At 44.8% G+C, this 20745-nt stretch overlaps 2 protein-coding genes across 2 annotated transcripts in view; both read right to left on the bottom strand.

Moving 5' to 3' along the window:
- Window positions 1-2: 2 nt before the first annotated feature.
- The window catches only part of LOC120898458, a 33792-nt gene continuing 13049 nt past the window's right edge, over window positions 3-20745 (bottom strand). Inside the window, 12 exon segments of the mRNA XM_040304346.1 lie at window positions 3-2058; window positions 2137-2316; window positions 2403-2669; window positions 2752-3042; window positions 3125-3320; window positions 5087-6128; window positions 6130-7242; window positions 7337-7488; window positions 7559-7630; window positions 18860-18905; window positions 19007-19969; window positions 20198-20320. Coding sequence (XP_040160280.1) covers window positions 1944-2058; window positions 2137-2316; window positions 2403-2669; window positions 2752-3042; window positions 3125-3320; window positions 5087-6128; window positions 6130-7242; window positions 7337-7488; window positions 7559-7630; window positions 18860-18905; window positions 19007-19969; window positions 20198-20320 — 4560 coding nt within the window. The 3' untranslated portion in view covers window positions 3-1943.
- Window positions 8962-12398, bottom strand: LOC120898459 (nucleolar and coiled-body phosphoprotein 1-like). Its single transcript, XM_040304347.1, is given in 3 exon segments — window positions 8962-9152; window positions 9214-10687; window positions 10690-12398. Coding segments are annotated over 3 exon segments (1917 nt in total). The 5' UTR covers window positions 11053-12398; the 3' UTR covers window positions 8962-9072.

The raw sequence follows: 20745 nt of genomic DNA, 5'->3' as shown, positions 1-20745 counted from the left end.
TATTTCATTTTTTCATTTCTTTTATTTAACTGACTTCTAACCGCGAACCAGAGGTTAGAGCGATGATGTTTTATATAATAATGCACCATTTGAAATACGTTTTACCGCTTTACTCTACTCCCTCTCTCTCTCTCTCTGTGACTGCTGCTGTGTATTTTGTTGAACAATAATTGCCGAATCCTGTTTCACGTTCGCCTCACCGTCCTGTGTCTTGTTCGCTTTTTAACTGACCGTTTTTTATTGTTTTTATTTGGGTTTTTTTGTTTGTTTGATAGTATTTTAAATATTTGTCTCATTTTGTTCCATCAATACAACAACCAGATAAAAGATAGCGCGAGACAACAACGCGGGAACAGCGGGTTACTTGGGGTCCGAAACCGTTCTAAAGCAAATCTTTCTTAACCCAATCGACGTTTAGTTCATCTTCTTCTAATGCTCTTCTCTGTACTATGGTTTGGTTGGTCCCGGGCAAGGATGTTTGTATTTCGGTTTTTGTTGTTTTTTTAATGCTTTGTTTTTGGAGTGTTTGGTAATCTTTTTCCTCGTTCTCTTTCTTCCATTGCGCCCTTTCTGGTACGCTTCAACACGCAACACTAAATAAATGTGATAGATTGCTCCTTTTTACTGTATTGTTAACAACACATGCGCCGTCGTGTACGTGTACTTTACATTGTAAGGGGACGAACGAAAAAACAACTTAACAGTAACTTATGATAATACTATCTACACACAATAATGCTCTTAATAATGGTACAAAAACATAAAGATAAACTCTTGCTGGAACTCGCCTTGCTTTTTACACATATATCGTTTTTTTTCTTCTTCAGCTGGTTGTAGAATGTGTGAGGGGAGATATTGGAGGGTTTGCAATGTACAGAAGATAATAACCATTAAAAACATATCTTTTTCGTATATTATTAATAAAAAAAAAACAAAAACAGGCTTTGCTAAATAATGGTTAAGTTTTGTGTTTGGACTAGTTTTAGTTGTTGCGTGTGTATGTATGTATGTATGTATGTGTGCTGCTATAAACGATATATAAAAAAAAGATTTATATATCCTTCCATCTTTCTCTCTTTCTTTCTCTCTCTCTGCTGGCTGCTGTACGAAAGGCGGGGAGGCTGCAGTGCAGGGTGTCATTGGTAGGGCGCGAAGGGATTGCGCAAAAGTTTCACCATACGCTTATCAAAGAGCGCAGAAGAAGCGCAACAAAAAAAAAACGTTGTGCTTCGATAACAAATGTTTTGATTTCTCCCCTTTTGCTTTCAACACATGAGTTTGTGTCGCTTCTGTCGTGTCTTTAATTGTTTGCCTTTTCCATCGGTGTGTTTTTTTAACTAACGTTTGTTTTTCCCCTTTCTACCGTCAACTACCAAACATTTAATATTATTAGTTTGTTCCTTTCTTGTTTTGTTTTGTGAGTTGGTTACATTAGGCACTTGGTAATGAAATGTTCTGGAATGTTTTAGGACAATCAACTGGTTGGTTCTTTCACTCGTGCGCATCTTCTTGTATATGTTTCACGTTTGCTCGAGGCGTGTTTTAATATAGTTTGTGTGGTCTTTTTGTGTCTGCGTATGTGTGTGTGTGTGTGTTTGGCTGGATTTATAGCAAAAAGGGTTAAAAGGTTTTCCATCAATCCATCACACCACATACCTCTGTGTTGTTTTTACATGCAAAAATGGTACAGCAAAGATATAAATATTGTGTATCTTTGTTTCCTGTATGAGATTACATTTTCTCCCTGTCTGTGTCAGACTGTCTTCTTTGTATGAGTGTGACGTGTATGTGTAACTTTCTAGTGTCTTTCTAACAATCCCTCGTACAAATCGCATTAAAGATATAATATCTCGGGTCTCGGGTGGAGAGCGTGGAGGGTTTAGACAGCGTGTGTGTGTGTGTCTGTGAACACTGAGCTCCAACTCCGTTTTGTGATGATGCTATTATACTTTCGTTTCAGGTCCCTCGGTGCAGTGTTCAAAGAACTTTTTGATCTTCGAAAGATATTGCTGACAGATGTGTCCGTAGTTTTTGTTGTACCAGTCGGGCGTACGGCCTCTGTAAAGTGAAAAGAAGGAAAGACACGTTTATGATCAGTGGCAAGCGGTTGAAAACATGGCTCGAAAGCAATCTTACTTCATGTCTACGCGCGATAGATGCATTAGCTTGCACTTGCCACTGCCGCAGGGTTCGATTAGGTACCGCGAGGCCAGCACAACACCGTTCACTCCCCCTAGCAGCGTGGTGGCATTTTCGTGCGATATCGACACCTCCACTATCACGCAGGCCCCACGGGGAAGATCATTTTTCCATTGCCTAGCGGAAAGAAGTTGAGGGAAAGGCAACATTTTGATTAAACACAGTTACTCAATTCTAGCGTGTGCAGGCGTGAAAGAACGTACCTAACGACACAGTACTCCGTGACGGGTTGGCCGCACGCATACTGGAAGACGTCGGTGTCCTGGTCCAGCTGCTCGATCGTGCGCCACTTTAGCAGATACGCGTCCCAAAGCGGTCTTTCGTTCACGATGTGCTGTATCACTTCCATCGGCGGTGCTTCCACCTCCGTCACGCACTTCCACAGGCGGAGCGGGTGTCCGTCGCCCACCTTCTTGAAGAACGCGGTCACCGACGGATCGGACGAGCTGAGCGACACCCAACCGCGGGGGCTTTTGGAAAGAACGGAAATAGCAAAGAGGTAAGATGATCGGATCACAAGCATTTAAAAAGAAGCATTTTTTTCCTTCTTACCGTTCGCGTCCCTCCCGGAGACACTCGTTGATCGACTCGGACAGGTAGCCGCGCCAGTTCTGTACGTGCATTTCCGTACCGAGCGACGCCAGCGGTACTGGTTTCGATTCGTCCATGTAGTTGAAGTTGCAGCGTCGCATCTGATCGCTGCTAATTGTCCAGAGCGTTTGAAAGTGTTCCACCATGTACGCTAGACACTCGTGTGATGCTTTTGCCTCGGACAGTTCCTTCTCGTCGGGCGTACCGGAACCGGCACCGGTTTTCTTTCTCCGCGGCGACGCCGCAGTGTATCTGTGAGGTGAGAGTGGGGATGCATAGTAAGTAAGAACATGTTTACAGCGGTACATCGGCACACACACAAAGATACACCTACCTATTACCGGACAGCAGATAGAAGAGCGAAGGTGCGAAGCAGACGGACAGGTTGTTGGCGGTCATTTGATTTAGGCTCGAGTTTTGTACCACCTTTTCCAGGAATGTTAGCAGTAGATGTAGCACCTCGCGATGTTCGTCCGGGAGCAGCAGAATTGCCGACTGGACCGCTTCTGCTCGTACTTCGTTCGGTAGGTCTGAATTAAGTAAGTAATGTTTAATGAAATGTTTGAGAAGAGCGTTGGCCAACTACAGATTAATGTGTATCTTTAGTAATGAATTTTGAAACCTGGATCTCGACACTTATATCTTGTATCTTGAATTTGAAATCTGGAAGCTTGGGTCTTAAATGTTAACTCTGGATCATAAATAACTATCCTTGAATCAGGCATCTGGAGTTTAATTCGTGATTCTGAATTAGTGCATCCTGATCTTGAATTTATGAGCCTTGAATATGAATCTAAATCTTGGCATTTGTCCTACATAATAATTTAATCTTGAAGTTGGATCTGAATCTTGAATCTCAAATTTGAATCTAGAGCTTGTATCTCGATTCTGAATCTTGAATCTTGAATCTTGAATCCTGTTTCGTGAATTCTGAATCTTGAATCTTGAATCTTGAATTTTGAATTTTGATTCTTGAATTTCGAATCATAATCTGAATCTTGAATCATGAATCTTGAATCTTGAATCATGAATCTTGAATCTTGAATATTGAATCTTGAATCTTGAATCCTGTTTCGTGAATTCTGAATCTTGAATCTTGAATCTTGAATCTTGAATCTTGAATCCTGTTTCGTGAATTCTGAATCTTGAATCTTGAATCTTGAATTTTGAATTTTGATTCTTGAATTTCGAATCATAATCTGAATCTTGAATCATGAATCTTGAATCTTGAATCATGAATCTTGAATCTTGAATCTTGAATATTGAATCGTGAATCTTGAATCTTGAATCTTGAATCTTGAATCTTGAATCTGAATCTTGAATCTTGAATCTTGAATCTTGAATCTTGAATCTTGAATTTTGAATTTTGAATCTTGAATCTTGAATCCTGAATCTTGAATCCTGAATCTTGAATTTTGAATTTTGATTCTTGAATTTCGAATCATAATCTGAATCTTGAATCTTGAATCTTGAATCTTGAATCTTGAATCCTGAATCTTGAATATTGAATCTTGAATCTTGAATCTTGAATCTTGAATCTGTTTGAATTCTGAATCTTGAATCTTGAATCTTGAATTTTGAATTTTGATTCTTGAATTTCGAATCAAAATCTGAATCTTGAATCTTGAATCTTGAATCTTGGATCCTGAATCTTGAATCCTGAATCTTGAATATTGAATCTTGAATCTTGAATCCTGTTTCGTGAATTCTGAATCTTGAATCTTGAATCTTGAATTTTGAATTTTGATTCTTGAATTTCGAATCATAATCTGAATCTTGAATCTTGAATCTTGAATCTTGAATCTTGAATCTTGAATCTTGAATCTTGAATCTTGAATCTTGAATCTTGAATCTTGAATCTTGAATCTTGAATCTTGAATCTTGAATCTTGAATCTTGAATCTTGAATCTTGAATCTTGAATCTTGAATCTTGAATCTCGAATCTAGAATCTTGAATCTAGAATCTTGAATCTTGAATCTTGAATCTTGAATCTTGAATCTAGAATCTTGAATCTTGAATCTTGAATCTTGAATCTTGAATCTTGAATCTTGAATCTTGAATCTTGAATCTTGAATCTTGAATCTTGAATCTTGAATCTTGAATCTTGAATCTTGAATCTTGAATCTTGAATCTTGAATCTTGAATCTTGAATCTTGAATCTTGAATCTTGAATCTTGAATCTTGAATCTTGAATCTTGAATCTTGAATCTTGAATTTTAATCTACAGCTTGAATCTTGAATCTGAATCTTACAAGTCTTCGAAGATGTATCACACACACATACACCCATACTTACATTGGAATATAGCGATGAACGTTTCGGAAAGCTTCGCCGTCAGCAGCGGATCGGGCAGCTCGCGAAAGTACTGCTTCACCAGGTCCGCCACATCGTACGCATGGTACTCGTCAAACATCTCGCTGCGCCAGCCCACATCGTTGCTCGCCTCGATGACCGACTTTAGCTTGGCGATGCGCGACTTGACACCCGGCTTCCGGAACAGTCCCACCTGGTCGAGAGCATTCTTCTCCAGCCACCCGAACGCCAGCCGTATCGTGTGCGGTACGGTGCTGCCGTACTTTTGCAGATTCAGCACCAGCGGCATCCCGAACACCTTACGATCTTTGTAGTCGGGCGTTTTGATGCGCTTGATAAACTTTGGCAAATCCCAGTTCCAGCCGGACCGGTGCGTGGGACAGTACCGCTCCATGTAGCCGGTCAGGTTGGCCAGACCGAGCTTACGTACGACCAGGAGCTGCCCGCACGACATCTCCGACATGCGCAGTCCAGCACCGGACGTCGCGCTACCATCTAATCCACGACCAATTGCTGCGCCGATGGAGCCACCTTGAGTACCTTCCACAGTTAGCCCCAACAGAGTGTGCGCTTTGCCCGTTGTGGAAGTGACGATAGTGCTGACGGTGGTCGTGATGGCGCCACAGGAGGTGACTGTCATAGCGTTGCTACTATTTGTGGTACTGCTGACTAGTTGCGCTATGGTCGTGCCACGCTGTAGCGCATGCTTGCGATCATCTTTCGAGCCCAGCTGATCGGACTGTTGTTGTTGCTGTTGTTGCTGCAAGTCAATCGGCGATACCTTCGGCTGCTGGAAGCTGTGCCAACGAGCTACGGTTGATCGTTTGCTTGACGAGCGACCTTCTCCACCGTCGTCTGCCGTTTTTGAGCTGTGCCGCACGGACCGATTGCTGAATGCGTCCCGATACCGCTTCGAAGCTTTGCCAAGGTTTAGCGAGCCTCCGCGGTGCAGTTTTGAAGGCGCTGAGTCCGGTGCGGTCAGCGTGTTGTTGCCTACTCCTCTACCGGCTCCTTTGCCATCCCCCTGTGGTCGTAGAAACGCCATCATTCATCCCCGGTAAATCGCAATCAAGCTCTATCTTAATTTTCGACCGCCGCTGCTTGGCATGACACTCGGAGTCGGAAAGCGCTCCACTGCCGGACTGATCGTCCGCCACCGTGCTGCTTATTACCTTGCTGCGCAATGCTTTCTTTGCCCGCGGATACTTCCGCGACGCCATCTTGTCCGACCGACCGGTTTGCAGGTTCAGGTCAGGTCCACCGCCGCCACCGCCACTGTCTTCGCTGCATATTGAGGAAGAATCGTCGCCGGATCGGGACTCCTGCTGCAGCTGCACCTGCTGCCGGAAGGGCAGCGTGCCGCCCGGGGACGATCGGTCGGTGTACCGCTTTCCGTCGGCACCGTGCAGCGGCGACCAGGCAGGGGCGGGCGTGCTAACGTTAGGCGACAGAAGCAGGTTCCGGCGCCCGAGCAGATCGTTCCCGAACAGATCCTTCCGCCGGTTGCCGGCCGCATCGAGCGCATCGTCGAAGGCGAGCAGCTCGGCGGATGGACGCGGTGAGGTAGGATTGGAGTAGGACATGATGTCAAACCCGGACCCACCGTACCCGTCGGTGCCGTCGCCACCGGCCGGACGATGGTGCGGGGACAGGTGAGCGCTCGAGTGTACCGCCGGCGGCGCCAGTATGATCAGTCCGTCGCGATTCTGTTTTTTCCTGCGCCTCGATTTGATCGACTCCACCCGGCGCAGGATTGCCTTCGCGCCGTCCTTCAGCCGTTCGCTTCCGGTGCGGCGCAGATGCACACCGCTGCCGTTCGTGCCGCAGTCATCCTGCGAGTCCGTGTCCGACGGTACGCCGATCGTTATTTTGCCGCCCGATTCGAGCCACAGCTTCTCGTGGTCTTCCGCGCGCAGCAGTGTGTTGTTGTTATGGTGGCGCCGTTGCGATCCAGCAGCATGATCGCTGCCGCTCCCCTTACCATCTTTGTGTGAGTTTCGCTGCTGCTGCTGCTGCTTGTTGTTTATCACACTGACCAAACCGATCGCATCGTCTACACGCGACCAGCGCCGGCTGTTGTGTTGGAATGTCCAGGCTTCGCTGAGCGCACAGCTGTCATCGTCCGAGTCGTCGCGTTGCTGTAGCACGAAAAGATAGACAGAGAGGAAACCACAAGGGTGTGAGATCATACGCAAACCATATTGCGCTCGAAGGCCTCCGTGTGTGTCTTACCGAAGGTTTTGGTGTATGCTGATGCGCATCGAGATGCATGTTTGCGCAACGGTTGAGTGTGTGCAGCCGACGGAACAGGGACTGCAGTGGGTCGGGCTCCAGGAATGGGTGATCTTTCGCCACGTCCTCCACGATGATGGGAAACTGGTGATCTGTGGCAATCGAAATGAAGGGTGATTAGCAACCGTGGAAAAATTCATGTCGATGCATGCTAATGCTTACCTTCGTACATTTGGGCGTACTGTGGAAAGCCGGCGGCACGTAACCAACGGCATGCTTCAATCGCTTCGATTTCTGTAACAATAAAACAAATGAAATAGGAACTGTTGTAATAAATGCAATACAAATAATGTTATGCTTATAAATTACAAGCAAATGAGAAGGATCTAGCCTTTGCGTTAACTTCTACATTAATAAAGCCTACAGGATGGTTCAGGATGGCTATTTAAAAAAAAATCGCGTTTTACTGGTTAAACTGATACTTCCCACATGATCTATTATCTACTTTGTTTTGTTTGTAGCTTACGAAATATTTGATTAAACATATTAAAAAAACATATATTTCATAAATGTTTCAAAATAATTTTCTAATTCATCTTTCAATTGATTAATTACTTGTTCCGTGCGTACCTTATTACTTATAATGTATTGTTCTCATAGCTGTGAAATCCAATAGGAATTTCCAAGGAGCCTGTCAAAAAAGCTTGCCATAGAGTCCAATTTCCAACACATGAAGTTCACTTCCAATAGGAAAGAGTCAAGAAAATGTCCGACAACTATGAAAACCCCTGGAAAACTCTATATACTTTATTCGTTTTTTCATGCATTTCTTTTCGCTCTTAATTATTCATTTTCTCCTTACTTGCCAATATTTATTCATTTACTCATTAAATCATATATTTTTTATCTATTTTTCGTATATTTTTTACTTTATCATTTCAATAGGATCAATTGTTTCTTGTTTCTAGTATGTAGTTTCTTTTCGTCCAGCTTCATTAAAATGAGGCGAACAGCTTTATCATCAACAAAAACTCTTTTTTTAACATAATCCAGGCATTATTGCAAAGTGTTAGGTATGCAATTAAACTGCAAACATAATTGAAAATTGAGAAAAGCTTTCATCGTAACAAATAATTAGTTAAACACATGCAACCTCCAGCAACATCTAGCGAAAAAAGTATCGTTTAAAACAATTAATTTGTTTTCATGGCTAGAACATTAATTTAGCATTTTGATATATTTGTTATGTAGATGAATAAAACCAGTTTTGAAAGATTCGATAATCTTTTATAAAATATAAATATCTTCTACACAACAAACACGAACGTTCCGTTCCGTCCGAAATCGAAAAGGTTGATGTAATGCTTCATTTATTTGTAACATCTCCTCAATAATTTTATTCAGCTTTATACATAATACATAATTGTTGGCGAATCAGCAATATTTTGAAAGTAATACGAAATCCTACCGAGTGTAAAACATTTTTGATAAAACACACACTTTTTTCTAACACTTGTCTCCTCTCTAGTGCATTCGCGCTTGCCGCAGTTCTGCCTTATCTGCCCGGAGCTTCCATTTTTTTTTTGTCTTCATCCATTAATCCTTCTGAGCGCCGAATCTCTTCCAGAACTCTCGGTCAAGCTCGACAACCGGCGACGCAGCTACACCCGCTTCCCTTCCGCCTTCCGGTTCGATGCGACGTCGCCCGTGCTCCTGCTCCTCCTCACCCGCATCCCCTACGGCAGCGTGTCGGTTGGCCCGTCGTCCCGTCGGCTCGTTGTCATCCCGGTGGCCGCCGGGCTGGGTGCCACTGAAACTACGCGCCCGTTTGAAGAATTTCGTTGCAAAAAATTTTTCAGTGCTAAATTTTTTCCTACCATCAAGCTGCGGCGTCAGCGGCACACGAGCCAATGCCGGCATGCCGCCTCCTCCTCCCAGGGTTGCCTCGGGTGTCTTTGCTGCTGCTGCTTCGGCCGTCTGGCTACCGGCAGGTTCCACGCTGGTGCTGCGCCGGAAGGCTGCCAGCTTGCGCGAGCTGATCGGTGTGCCGGGGATGGAAATGGGTCCGCCCTTGGCGCCTACGGGCGGGTGCCGTTCGTTGGATGGGTTATCATCGCCGGCGGGGCATGAAATGGGTCTGTTATCTTGATCCAGGTCATATGATGCATCGGTTGGCTTTGTTGCAGCCGTTACATCAGCTGCCGGTGGTGCTGTCCTCGCCTTGGGCGGTGGTGAGGCTGGTGCCACCACCTCGACTTCCTGGTACGCCTCGGAAAAATCTCGCCGCAGTGTGCCCTTGCGCGAAGAGTCTTCAAAAAACGTCCGTACCGTGGGGCTTTTCACGTCCGATTGGACGAACGGCCGGGCAGCCTCGGAGAACGAACGGGCGTACGTTTTCTTCTCGCTCGAGCTGTCCAGATAGCTGTCCACGCAGAAGCTGTCCACGGTGGAGGAGGCTGTCGTCGTGGTCGTCGTCGCCGTAACGGACGTTTTGTTCTGCCGCAGGTTATCGAGCTCTTTGTTGAACGCTTCCAGCTGCTCCGCCAGGGACGCCGATTGGCCACTGGCCGGGGGCGGTGATGGCTGCTGTTCCGCACTACCCGTGGCTGGCTCTGCACCCTTTTTTAATTTGTGCAAATGCCGGGAGCTAATGGGTGTTCCCGGTACGGTCGGCTTAAAGTTGGGATGCTCCACTGGTGCCGGCGGTTCGTACTCGTTGTACACCTCGGAAAATTCGCGCCGGAAGGTTTGACGCGAGGCGGACTCGTTGAAGTACTGCACCACTGCCGGATCACGTGGCTCTCGCGGTCCGCCGGGGAACGTTTGTACGGCTTGCGAAAACGTTCGCTGATAGGTTCGTGCCTGTTCCGACTCTTCGAAGAACTGTTGGGGGCTTTTCGCCTCCGCTGCAACCGGGGCGACCGGGACCGTCTTGGCCTGGTAGGCGTGTAGCTTTTCCTCCAGCCGTTGCTTGGACTGCTTCAGCTGCTCCAGCTCCTGCAGGAACTCGCTTCTATCCTCTTCCGATCGCTCATCGTCCGAAGAATCGCTGATCAGCTTCGGTGGACGATTTTCACCGGACTTGGCTGACTTGGAGCTGGCTTTCTTGGTCTTCTTCTTTTTTGAGCTCTTTTCCAAGGCAACAATAGATTCCGGTTCGATCAGCTCACCGTACGCTTCGGAAAAGTCCCTCCGAAAGGTCCGTTGGCTAGCGGACTCTTCGAAGTATTTCTTCACCACCGGATTCTTCTCAATCACTGGAGACGCACCGACGACCCCGACAGCCTCCGAGAACGTCCGATGATAGGCTTTCCGCTCTTCGGACTTGCTAAAGAACTCTTCGGTCGTGTCATGGAGCGCCTCTTGCTTTGCCCCTCCTGGGACGGTGCGCTGTCCACGCTGTCTACCGACAGTGTTTGCATATCCTTGAGGAATTTATCCAGCACAAGGCTGCTGATGATGAGCTCATTTTCCACGGGACCATTGCTGGACGGTTTCTGGTCGTCGTGATCACTCGCCAACCCTTGCGAAAGTCGGCGCAAGTAGCGCGAACAAACGGGAGTGCCCGGTACGGACAGGTTCAGTTTCGGTTCCTTGCTTCCGGACGAATCTTTTTGCTTCTTCTCGTAGTGACTTTGAACTCCGGCAAGGAAATTTAGCTTTGATTTGCGGCTTTTCGCTGCTATCGGATACTTTTTCGACGCATATTGCTCCATCCTGTCTGCCCGTTCGATGTCTGCAATAGGTACGCGCTCGAAATCGGTTCGAATCCCGGCCGTGTAGTCGCTTGGACACGAAACACTTAGAAACGGGTTTTTTTTTGTGGTAGGTCACAAGACACAACGTTTGGGGGGATATCTTCTTGTCGTCGTCTGCGTAGGCAACGCACTGAGGCTGGGGACACACTACGGCAAAGTACGGTTGAGCGCGAGAACCAACTTCGACTGGTGACATCAGAGTCGACCACGGGTTCTCGATAGGCTGGAATTAATCAGTCACGACCGAGGGCGGACGGGTGGATCGCGCAACTGTTTTTCGAACCAAAATAAACCGAACATAGAGCAACGTGACTGTGGGTGTGTTTTTTTCTTCTCATTCTTTCTCTCCCTGTTTTTGCAGCACAGTGATAAGAATTTAAAGTCGCCGATATCCAGCCAGTATCTCTTATGGAACGTTCGTGTAAGCAATATCTTAGTAGTGACCGGTTCGTATGACTTGACAAGCATTTGCAATGTAGCAAGTATATTTTTGTGTACGCAAATACACACATTTCAACCATCTATATGTATTTTGAAGCCTTTTTGTACCATTCACAATGCATGGTTTAAAAATAACATCATCAAGTCACTATTATTCTAAGATGTGTGCTATAAATGGCAATTTCTATTTTTAAATTGTTCCAGGCCTCAGCTATAACCAGAAACTCCCGGACAAAATATTCCGAACCCACGACGACTGACACAAAGCTGCGGGAAGCCCACAAAACGGTGCCATCTTTTCATTTTGGGAAGAAATAGGAGGCCGAAGATGCCCTATTTGTCCAAAAACATACAAAAAAAAGTTTCTTTTGAGATTTTTGGGTTTCCTTTCTTGTATATACACCCAAAAATTGATAATTACATGAGAGTCTGCAAAGAGAAGTGTATAAAGTTCATAAAGTCAATTACAGCCATCAAAAACGTAAACCATACATTAGCTTTGTTCAAATAATTAATTTGCACTCGCGACAGGAAACTTTGCGTTTCAATTAACTCGATTTATGTTTTGAGAAAATCTCTCCTAAGAAAATCACAAAACTTCGTTGACTAGTACAGTTCTGACAAGCTTTCAGGGTGTCCAAAACATCCAGAGTTTAAAAAGAGTGTCCGAAAAGGCACACACAACGATGTTTCTCAAGCTATTCACACTCTAGGAATCTTGGAACACAAGTTGAAAAAGTGTGTCTTGAAAACATTTGAGTAAAATAGATTGTTTTAGCAGTAAAATATTTTTGAGTAAAATAGATTGTTTTGTCGATGATTGGTGATGAATTCCTATCGATTCTTCAGATGACTTTATCTATCAAAAGATTTACTTTGTTTTGTTCGAGATGCACACTTTTGGTATCGTTCACTTTTGCCTTCAACCTTGTACCTCATGCGGATTTAAATCAATAATGAATTTTTAAGACGAGCAAATAAAAAAAGGGAATTTCTAGAACGCATTTTTATGCACGATAGCAGTGTAGCAGAGGCATGCCCGTCAAAATGAATACATTTTAAATTTACGCATTTGATACACGCATGCTTATAATGCAGGCACGTGTGTACGTGTGTACAAATTCAAGCGAATCATTAGCTTCGAGCGAGTTCACATTGCAACAACACATTGCATAAATGAGCGTACAGCACATAATCAAATAAAACGCGCAATCAATCTTCTGGAATTCATACATCACAGGGGTCTTGGTGCAGTAGTATCACAAGGGAAGAATAGTCTCATCAGATGTCTCATTCGCAGTAACAAATTACAATGAAGCGAAGCAACTCATTCCCATTTGGGGACATTTACTAACGCACCAGAGCTTCTGCCAGCGAACATCAGCGCAGTACGCAGTATCGCAAGGGCTAAATTCAATAAACTTATCAAGCAAATTCCCATCTGCTATTGAATATTCCTTCCCACCCCTCCCCGCCCTCTTCCTACCCTCCAGCCATAGGCTATAGATAACAGGTGTCATTCGATCACGAGACCGGAGCATAAAGGCAGCAGGGAGCGCCTGTGGCGGGCTGACGCGCGTTCGTTTATCGAACGTTCAAACTGTCGCCTTCAAACAAATCCACCCGTCGCATATGACGCTGCAGCAAACGAAAAGGGACTGACACAAACACACACACATAGTACGTTTTGCTTTGTGTTTTATGTGTTTTATTCTTTTGTTGTCTATGATGTACAAGAACAATAGCTGAGGCAGCAAAAAAAAACCATACTAACTCTCTATTAAAAAAAAACTCCCCTCCATTTAGCACACAGAGCGCTTTTTGTACCGTCCACAGTGGGGGATGAAAATTATTCCAAACAGCATCAGGATAGCCCAAGCACAGCATTGCAGCTAAAGCGCTTAGAATGGGTCGCCATGGAGCAGCCCCGTATCCAAACCGCCACACCACAGCATCCCACAGGGCCTATGGCAGTGACGTTCACATTCAAATGGCCCCATTTTTGCCACCATCATCAACGATGGCCACGTTATAAGCACGAACCAACGGCTGTGTCTATGGCGTTTTTCACCCTTTTTTTGCTGCTACCCTCGCTGTAATTTTGCATACCTATTCATCAATCAATTTATCAATATACAAGGACGAAGGACGATTTAAAAATAGCCACACCACCAGTGGGACCGGGAAAGGGGCGGGAAAAAGGACGTTCTCCCGTTCTCCGTCCCCCGCTGCTTCTGGGTGTACTGATGCTCCGGCCAAACTCCCGCACAAGCAAGAATGCCTTTCTCTCTCTCTTTTTCTCTCTCTTCGGTCTCTTTTTGCGTAGCGTTCTCTTTCCCTCTAATTAACTGATATTCAATTCCACTCGCTACTTTATGTCTCGTTTGGTTACGTTCCCATCCGTCGTCGGCAAAGAGGATGAAAGCCTTCCCAGTGTACTCCTACTCCCGGTTTTCCCACCGACACACAAACACAACATCAACGACAGCATGCAACGGGGTTCACAGTATCCGGCACACCGTTGGGGCTGTGCTCTCTCAATGAAGAGCAACAGATGACTTTCCACCGCCACCCGAGGACAGAGCAGCCGTGCACCGTTCCGTGTCTGCCCCGGGGATGGCCACACAATCATCCTTCATTCCCCTTCTCCCTCCTCAGGCGCTCGTTTTCCTAACCCCATCACAAGTCCTCGCTCCCACCACAGGAAGGACGACAACGGTTTTGAGCTCCCACGCGCCATCCAAAGTGCCCCATTGTTGTGTGTCTCTGCACGTGTGTGTGTGTGTGTTTGTGTGTGCGTGTATGCACACTCTATCATTCTTTTAAACCCCTCCCGCCACCCGCCTCCCACCTTCCATGTATGTATTACCTGCAATTTTCCTTTCCCGCATCTTCTTCCACAGCGATTCCGCCTTGCGTATGTGCCAGTTCTCGATCTTGGCGGAAAAGCTGCGGAAAAACTTGTACTCCCGAATGCTGGACATCCTGCGGTGCATTATTGTGGTCGTAGCGGTGCCGTTTGCGCGGTGTGGTGTGAGCGCCGCCTGGATCCGCAGCTTCTAATGCGCGCGCAAAAAAAAAAAAACAGCGAGGGCGGCGGGTGCGTAAATGCTTCGGGCGAACAGACGCACCTTTTTGCTCGAGCGAAATTGAAAAGGGTACGACTAATTTGTTTATTTGTGTGTTTGGCAGCACAAGCGAATTATACGAATAGCGATTCTGGTGCGAAGAAAACACAGCCAAAGCTTCACTTAATCACGCTCGCAGCGAGCCTCGTAACGTTCCCTCTGCTCTCACCGAACCTGACAATAAAGTGCCCAAAATTGTGCACACACTAAAACACACAAAAACAACACACACATACACCGTGCTCTGTGTGCACGGGAGCGCTTTTCCAATTTTCCTCAGCAGTAATTCGCAACCAAACACTAAACACACTAGAACACAACAACAGCCAAGCCAGTGGAAGCTAAGTGCAAGCGAAAAGCAAGAAACAACAATTAATTCCGGCCAGCTAGGACGGCAGCACACCGTCACACCAGCCAACGGCAGGGACTGACCAACTGACAATGAGCGACGCCGAGGCAAAAGGATATCTCGTGCCGACATGCCAGAAGCTGGAGAAAGCAGCCGCAGCCGCAGCAGCAACAGCATATCGAGATGGATGGAGGGAAAGCTGTGTGAGTACGCGCGAGACATCTATCTACCCTGTTGGGCACGTGGAGAGTGTGGTGCTTTCCGTGGGGGAGTAGCGGAGGATTTCTGGAGAACTTCAGCCGATGCTCGCAGGTTCTCGCAGGCACAGAGCGCTGCTTGCTGCTCTCGCAGGACTCTCAGCGTGTCTCGGCAAAGCGTTTTACTGTGACGTTGGCCGCAGTTTCCACAACATCGAAAGGGAAACGTAGGACCGGGCTGGGGGTGAGTGGGCAGGGAAGGAACGCCTTTTTGGTTCTGATTGTGTACAAGAACCGTGCAGCAAGCCAGCCTTATGTACACAGCCATGTGCGTAAAACTTGCCCGTACATAAAACACAACACAGAGCCCACAAAATCAGACCAACCACCATCAACAACGCAACGCGCTCCACGAGCTACGCACTTTTGCGCCCCGAAATCGTTGCTTGCCTTCGCCACCTTCCTTTTCACAGCATAAAGGTCATGCAAATATGAGATACTTTGCCAACGCGCCACAATGTTTTATGCGTAAAATGAAGATGCTGCAAAGATAGATGGTTGTAAAACGTCCACGGCAATGGCTTGACAGATCAATAATGTTATTGTGATATAAAATGGGTTTGTCTATTCCTTTTTTTCTTCCTACTTCTATTAGGAATGAAGAATATAACGTACATTTTCACAGCCATACATAGCAGCTTCACCAACTGCTTGATCATGGGCAATCAGTGGCAACGAGAAAACAGTAACTAGTCATTCTGAGCCACAATTAATTTCCGGAAACTTTGTACCGGCATCGATTGGTTGCTCGTTCGTTTGCTACATTCTAGATGCAACAAGCTTAATGTTGATGAGAGAGTGTGTGCAGAATTTGGCGTTGGAATTTGTAACATGCCGGGCTCGTGCCGTTTCAGACACATTTCAGCTTTTCAACCACTTGTTCGCTTTTTTAATTATGCGCATTCCAGGCCGGGCGCGGGGAAACAATCCAAATCTCATGCCCATGCTGTTTGGCTGTCCCATCCGAGGCAGGACAGTGCGGGAAACAACTGCCGCATTATCGTCTGTGCGCCGGAATAGGTTGGTTCATTAAAGTTGGAACCCCGTTAACGTTGTGTAGCATGACTATATGATTATCGCACTGGAAGGTTATCAGCATAGATTGCCCAGGGTTCACGCAGCAAACGGCAGTTGGAGTCGAATTAAGTTTCTTCGGTCCGTTCAAGGATTTCTACTATTTCTTGTTGTTCCTTGCAATTCTTACAGTTTTTTATTGTTGTTTTGTGTTATTTTGATTGTTGTTCTTTTGTTTTTATTTGTACAACAAATGGAATAAACACGTTTTTGATACTCTTACTCTACAATAAGTTTCTTGTAATTAGCTTTTTTCTTTTTTGAATAATTTCTCTGAAATCATCATTGTCCTTGTAGGTCTTTCAGGATGGTTTCAGGCTTCCACAAGGTTCTTAGTTTTGTTTAAAATCTTTTATGAACCAAGCTTTTGGTAATTTCTCCAGTTTGATGAAGTAGACCAGTTCAGTGTACAGTGTAGTGATAACACGTTAAGAACTTAACAAAAAAGGTAGAAAATTGGCAACGGATTCGTTTATTTGAGTTGGGGATGTACTTTTTAGTGTTGGTTAAATCTGATTCAAATTTATACATCTGAATTAATTATTTAAATTATTCAATGAATCTGTATCTCGTTTGGAAAGATGCATGAAACTCGAAAGATCCATGATTCTCAGAAGACTCATTTTTCTCTAAAGATTCATAAATCTCCAAAGGTCCACGAATCTTTAGGAATTTGCAAATCTCAAAAGATTCATAGAGCTAGAGCTTATTCTTGTTCTTCTTCTTGGCGTAACAACCTTACAGGGCTGCTAGGCAAGTATCACGGCCGAATCGTTTATCCTTGCTACAGCGAGACGATCCATACGAGGCTTGAACTCGTGACGAGCATGTTGTTAAGTCGTGCGAGTTTACCATTGTACCATGGGATCGCGCAATGCAATATCTGGAAAATCGTACATCTCGTAAAGAGCAATGAATCTAAATAGATTAATTAGCATCTTTATAGATTCATATTCTTCTATTATAAATGCATGAATCTTTGAAGTTACGCACTTATTTCAGTATTTTGAATCAAAATAGAAGAGTGATTATAAGGAATTGAATCTTTCACGCACTCTTTAAAGATTCACAAAAAATAATACACAATATAAATTATTTTATTATGCGTTTGCGATAAAACTAATTAACTCTCTGGCAGGACTATTAACTTATTCTTTCGGGAATAATCTCGCTTACTCTCTGCGCTTACTAGTGAATAACTCTTTTGAAATCAGTATTACTTAATACTAATAATACTCCAAAAGATTGAGTGATAAAAATAGAACATGCAGCTATCAGAATTACATAAACTCTGTATGCTGAGATGAATCCATACTATTACTTAAAGAATTCAGCTCAATCGTCAAACGAGCGAAGGCGACGTTTGAAATATAGGAACATTTATTCAGAGTGCTCATCTCTAGTTAAGAATCCGGTTTGTTTACAAAATTTGTAAAATACGCATTTACATAAGAGACGTATTTTACATTCGGTCTCATGTCAGTCAACGTTCTGTATACTTATTTCATTATCGTGTTTAAAACTTGCGTTATTCTACGCCAAAACTTGTATTTTGTTTAGCAAAAACCATCAAACACGCTTTGCGGATAATTTTTGTCATTTTGTAAAATTTATGTACAATTTTGTTGATACCAACAAGTTTCACATCTTTGGTTTAGATGGTTTTATCGACAACCTAACCAAGAATATTTTGTCACACTCTGTTCGTGCAAAACAATTTACCCGTGAAAATAAATTAGATTCAAAGCATTCCACGAACTAGATTCCAGACAATTTTCGAATTTAAGCCAAGGCTATTGTTTGAACTAGCATTCACTTAAGTTTGATTGTCGACCCAAAACGTTTCGTAAGGAGTTGATCATACAACTGACGAACCTGGATTCTGATCATTGTTTATTGTTTGTGTTTTCGGCTTATGTTTTGCATCAGCGTTCAAAATTTCCCGAAGACAGATTCGTTCCCCAGAATTAGCCGATAGAATTTTCAACAAACCATACCATGAGATAATGTTCCGCTGGTTGCACAGAAAATATCAAACAGATTCATGGGCCATATAAATTTGAGAGACAGAAGATTACAAGGAGAATCAAATCAAAACTTTTGAATTAAAGGCTACATAGAAAATGTAACGTAGCGTGTATGTTTTAATGTTTTAATCACATATTTAACAGCTAATATATTTTGAGGCACATCTCGCTCAGCACGAGTTGAATCGAAAATAAACGTATTTAAGTGAGTTTACAATTATGTCTCAATTGTTGAATCAGTAACCTCAACTCATCTACATCTCTTTTGATTATAAGGAGTCAAGCAATACTCGCAAAATGCACTAGAAATACTCATACTCATAAATATTTTCTATTTCAATGGAACCATTACTAGTAAGTTCCTTTAATTGGTCTTAAATACAGCAATGACAGTTTGAGTGGGTAAATGAAACTAAACAAGCGAATAATTCCAGACGACATGCAAGCAACATATGACGCAAAAAAGATAGTCTTATCTCCTCTACTCACCCGCCAAATGCCGATCACTTTGTGACCTCGAATAACGGAGGTTTGCCTGTAAAAGATAGCAAGCCAAAAATACCGGAAGCAGAATATAGTAACTATCATTCAAGCATGGCCGCACAAAACAGCTTATTTTTTGTGAATGTCTCTTACCCGTGCCACCGTGAGGACGTTCTCCTCATCCTTGAGCAGTACCGGTGCGGAACTCGATTTGGAACCGAGCTCTTCCGCAATCAAATGGTTGTGGCCGCTGTGCAGCGACGTGCTGCTCGGCGACGGCAGATCGGCCATGTTGGACTTGAGCGGTTGGAACGGTTCCTGGTCGAGTGTCAGGAAGAACTGTTTCCGCTTCGCGTCGATCGCACTCTGGTGCGATTTGAACTTTAAATGTAACGCCAAATTCCGGTGTCCTCCGGCCACGGACGGCAAGCTGTTGGTGCTTGTCTTGAGCCCTCGGTCGTTCGCCCCTAGCTGCTGCTCGATGCTGTTACAATAGTATCCGCCAAAGTCTTTGCTCGGTGCGATCGCACCAGCACCACGCTGTGCCTGCACCGATGGGTCTTTTTGCTGGAGGCGCTTACGCACACCGCCACTGACTATCGTTTCCCGCTCGTCCGACGTCGTGTCGTCTCCGGCCCCTTCCAGACTGTCATCACACGACGGCGCTCCCACATCCAGCAGGCTCATATCGTCCGACAGGCTGTCCGACCGTTCCGTGTACCGGCCGTAGCTGCTGTACCCGCTGGAGGACATGTTTTCGCCCGCCGACTGCGACCGAACGCTCGGCTTGGGCAGTGTTGAAGCCGCCGCCGGCACAGTGGTCGAGGAGCTCACCATTTCCATCCGGTCGTGCGATCGGTACCGAGGATCCTGTGCATTTCGCGTCCGTTTCGCATAGCCGTCGTTTGCTAGCGATTGATTGGTGCGGCCGTAGCTGATCGCACCGGCACTGGCACTACTGCTCTGCTGGGTAACATTTTCGTGCGGTATGGTTGCATACTTTACGTGATGACTAGCGTTCTGCTGATGTGGCTGTTGTTGGTGATGATGATGCTGTTGAAGGTGTGGACCAGCCTTTACTAACCGCCCGTATCCAGTGGCTTCGTCCCGGTTAGCCTACAAATGGAATGAGGACAATGTTTGCTTCGATTATTAAGAGGCTACACCGCCCAACGCTTACAACGGAAACGATTGCTTTAAGCCTGCCCACCGACCGTTTTCCACCCCAATGAAGTGGCGGTGATATAAAGAAAACATAAAACACTGGCCGTACTCGGGGCAGGTTCTCCTGTGGTTCTTCCACACGAGTCACATCACACCGGAAGCGGCCAATCATTCGCTTACCTTCAGATCGTTTTTCCGCTTTTTGTCGCTTCCTGTCCCGCGGACGGTGTCGTTGCTGCTGGCCACCGCTGGGGCTGCATTGCCCTCCAGCAGGGTTTGCTCAAACATTTCCGATATTTCCGCCTAAACGAGGAAAGAACAGAGAAGAAATGTATAATCAACAACCGCACGTGGATGTGCTATCAATGAGCAGCAGAAATTTGATTATGGTGACCTAATGAGATAATAACGCAATCTTATGAAGGGAATTAGTGGAACGGGAACTCAATTTTATTATTTAATTTTGTTGTTTAAGCATGGCAATTTTGGCTAGTAGTTACGTTTAATTGAACGGATTACATTATTTCGAATAATTTAAAATTACCAAGTAGTTTACACATCTATTCAGTATTATCAATTCTTCACAGATCCTAGGCCTTACATTGATCTCCAGCTCGAAAATCATTTTAATTATGTAAAGAGTTCAGAGAGAAAACTTTAAAAAAAATAATGACATCATCATTAGGAGTTCTTAAGTATCCAATGTTAATTGACCTCAGTATAAGTAA

This window comes from Anopheles arabiensis, chromosome 2 (assembly GCF_016920715.1).
Source record: "Anopheles arabiensis isolate DONGOLA chromosome 2, AaraD3, whole genome shotgun sequence".
Taxonomy (NCBI): Eukaryota; Metazoa; Arthropoda; class Insecta; order Diptera; family Culicidae; genus Anopheles; species Anopheles arabiensis.
Note: the sequence above shows the minus strand (reverse complement) of the source record. Positions and strands in the feature narration are given on the sequence as shown.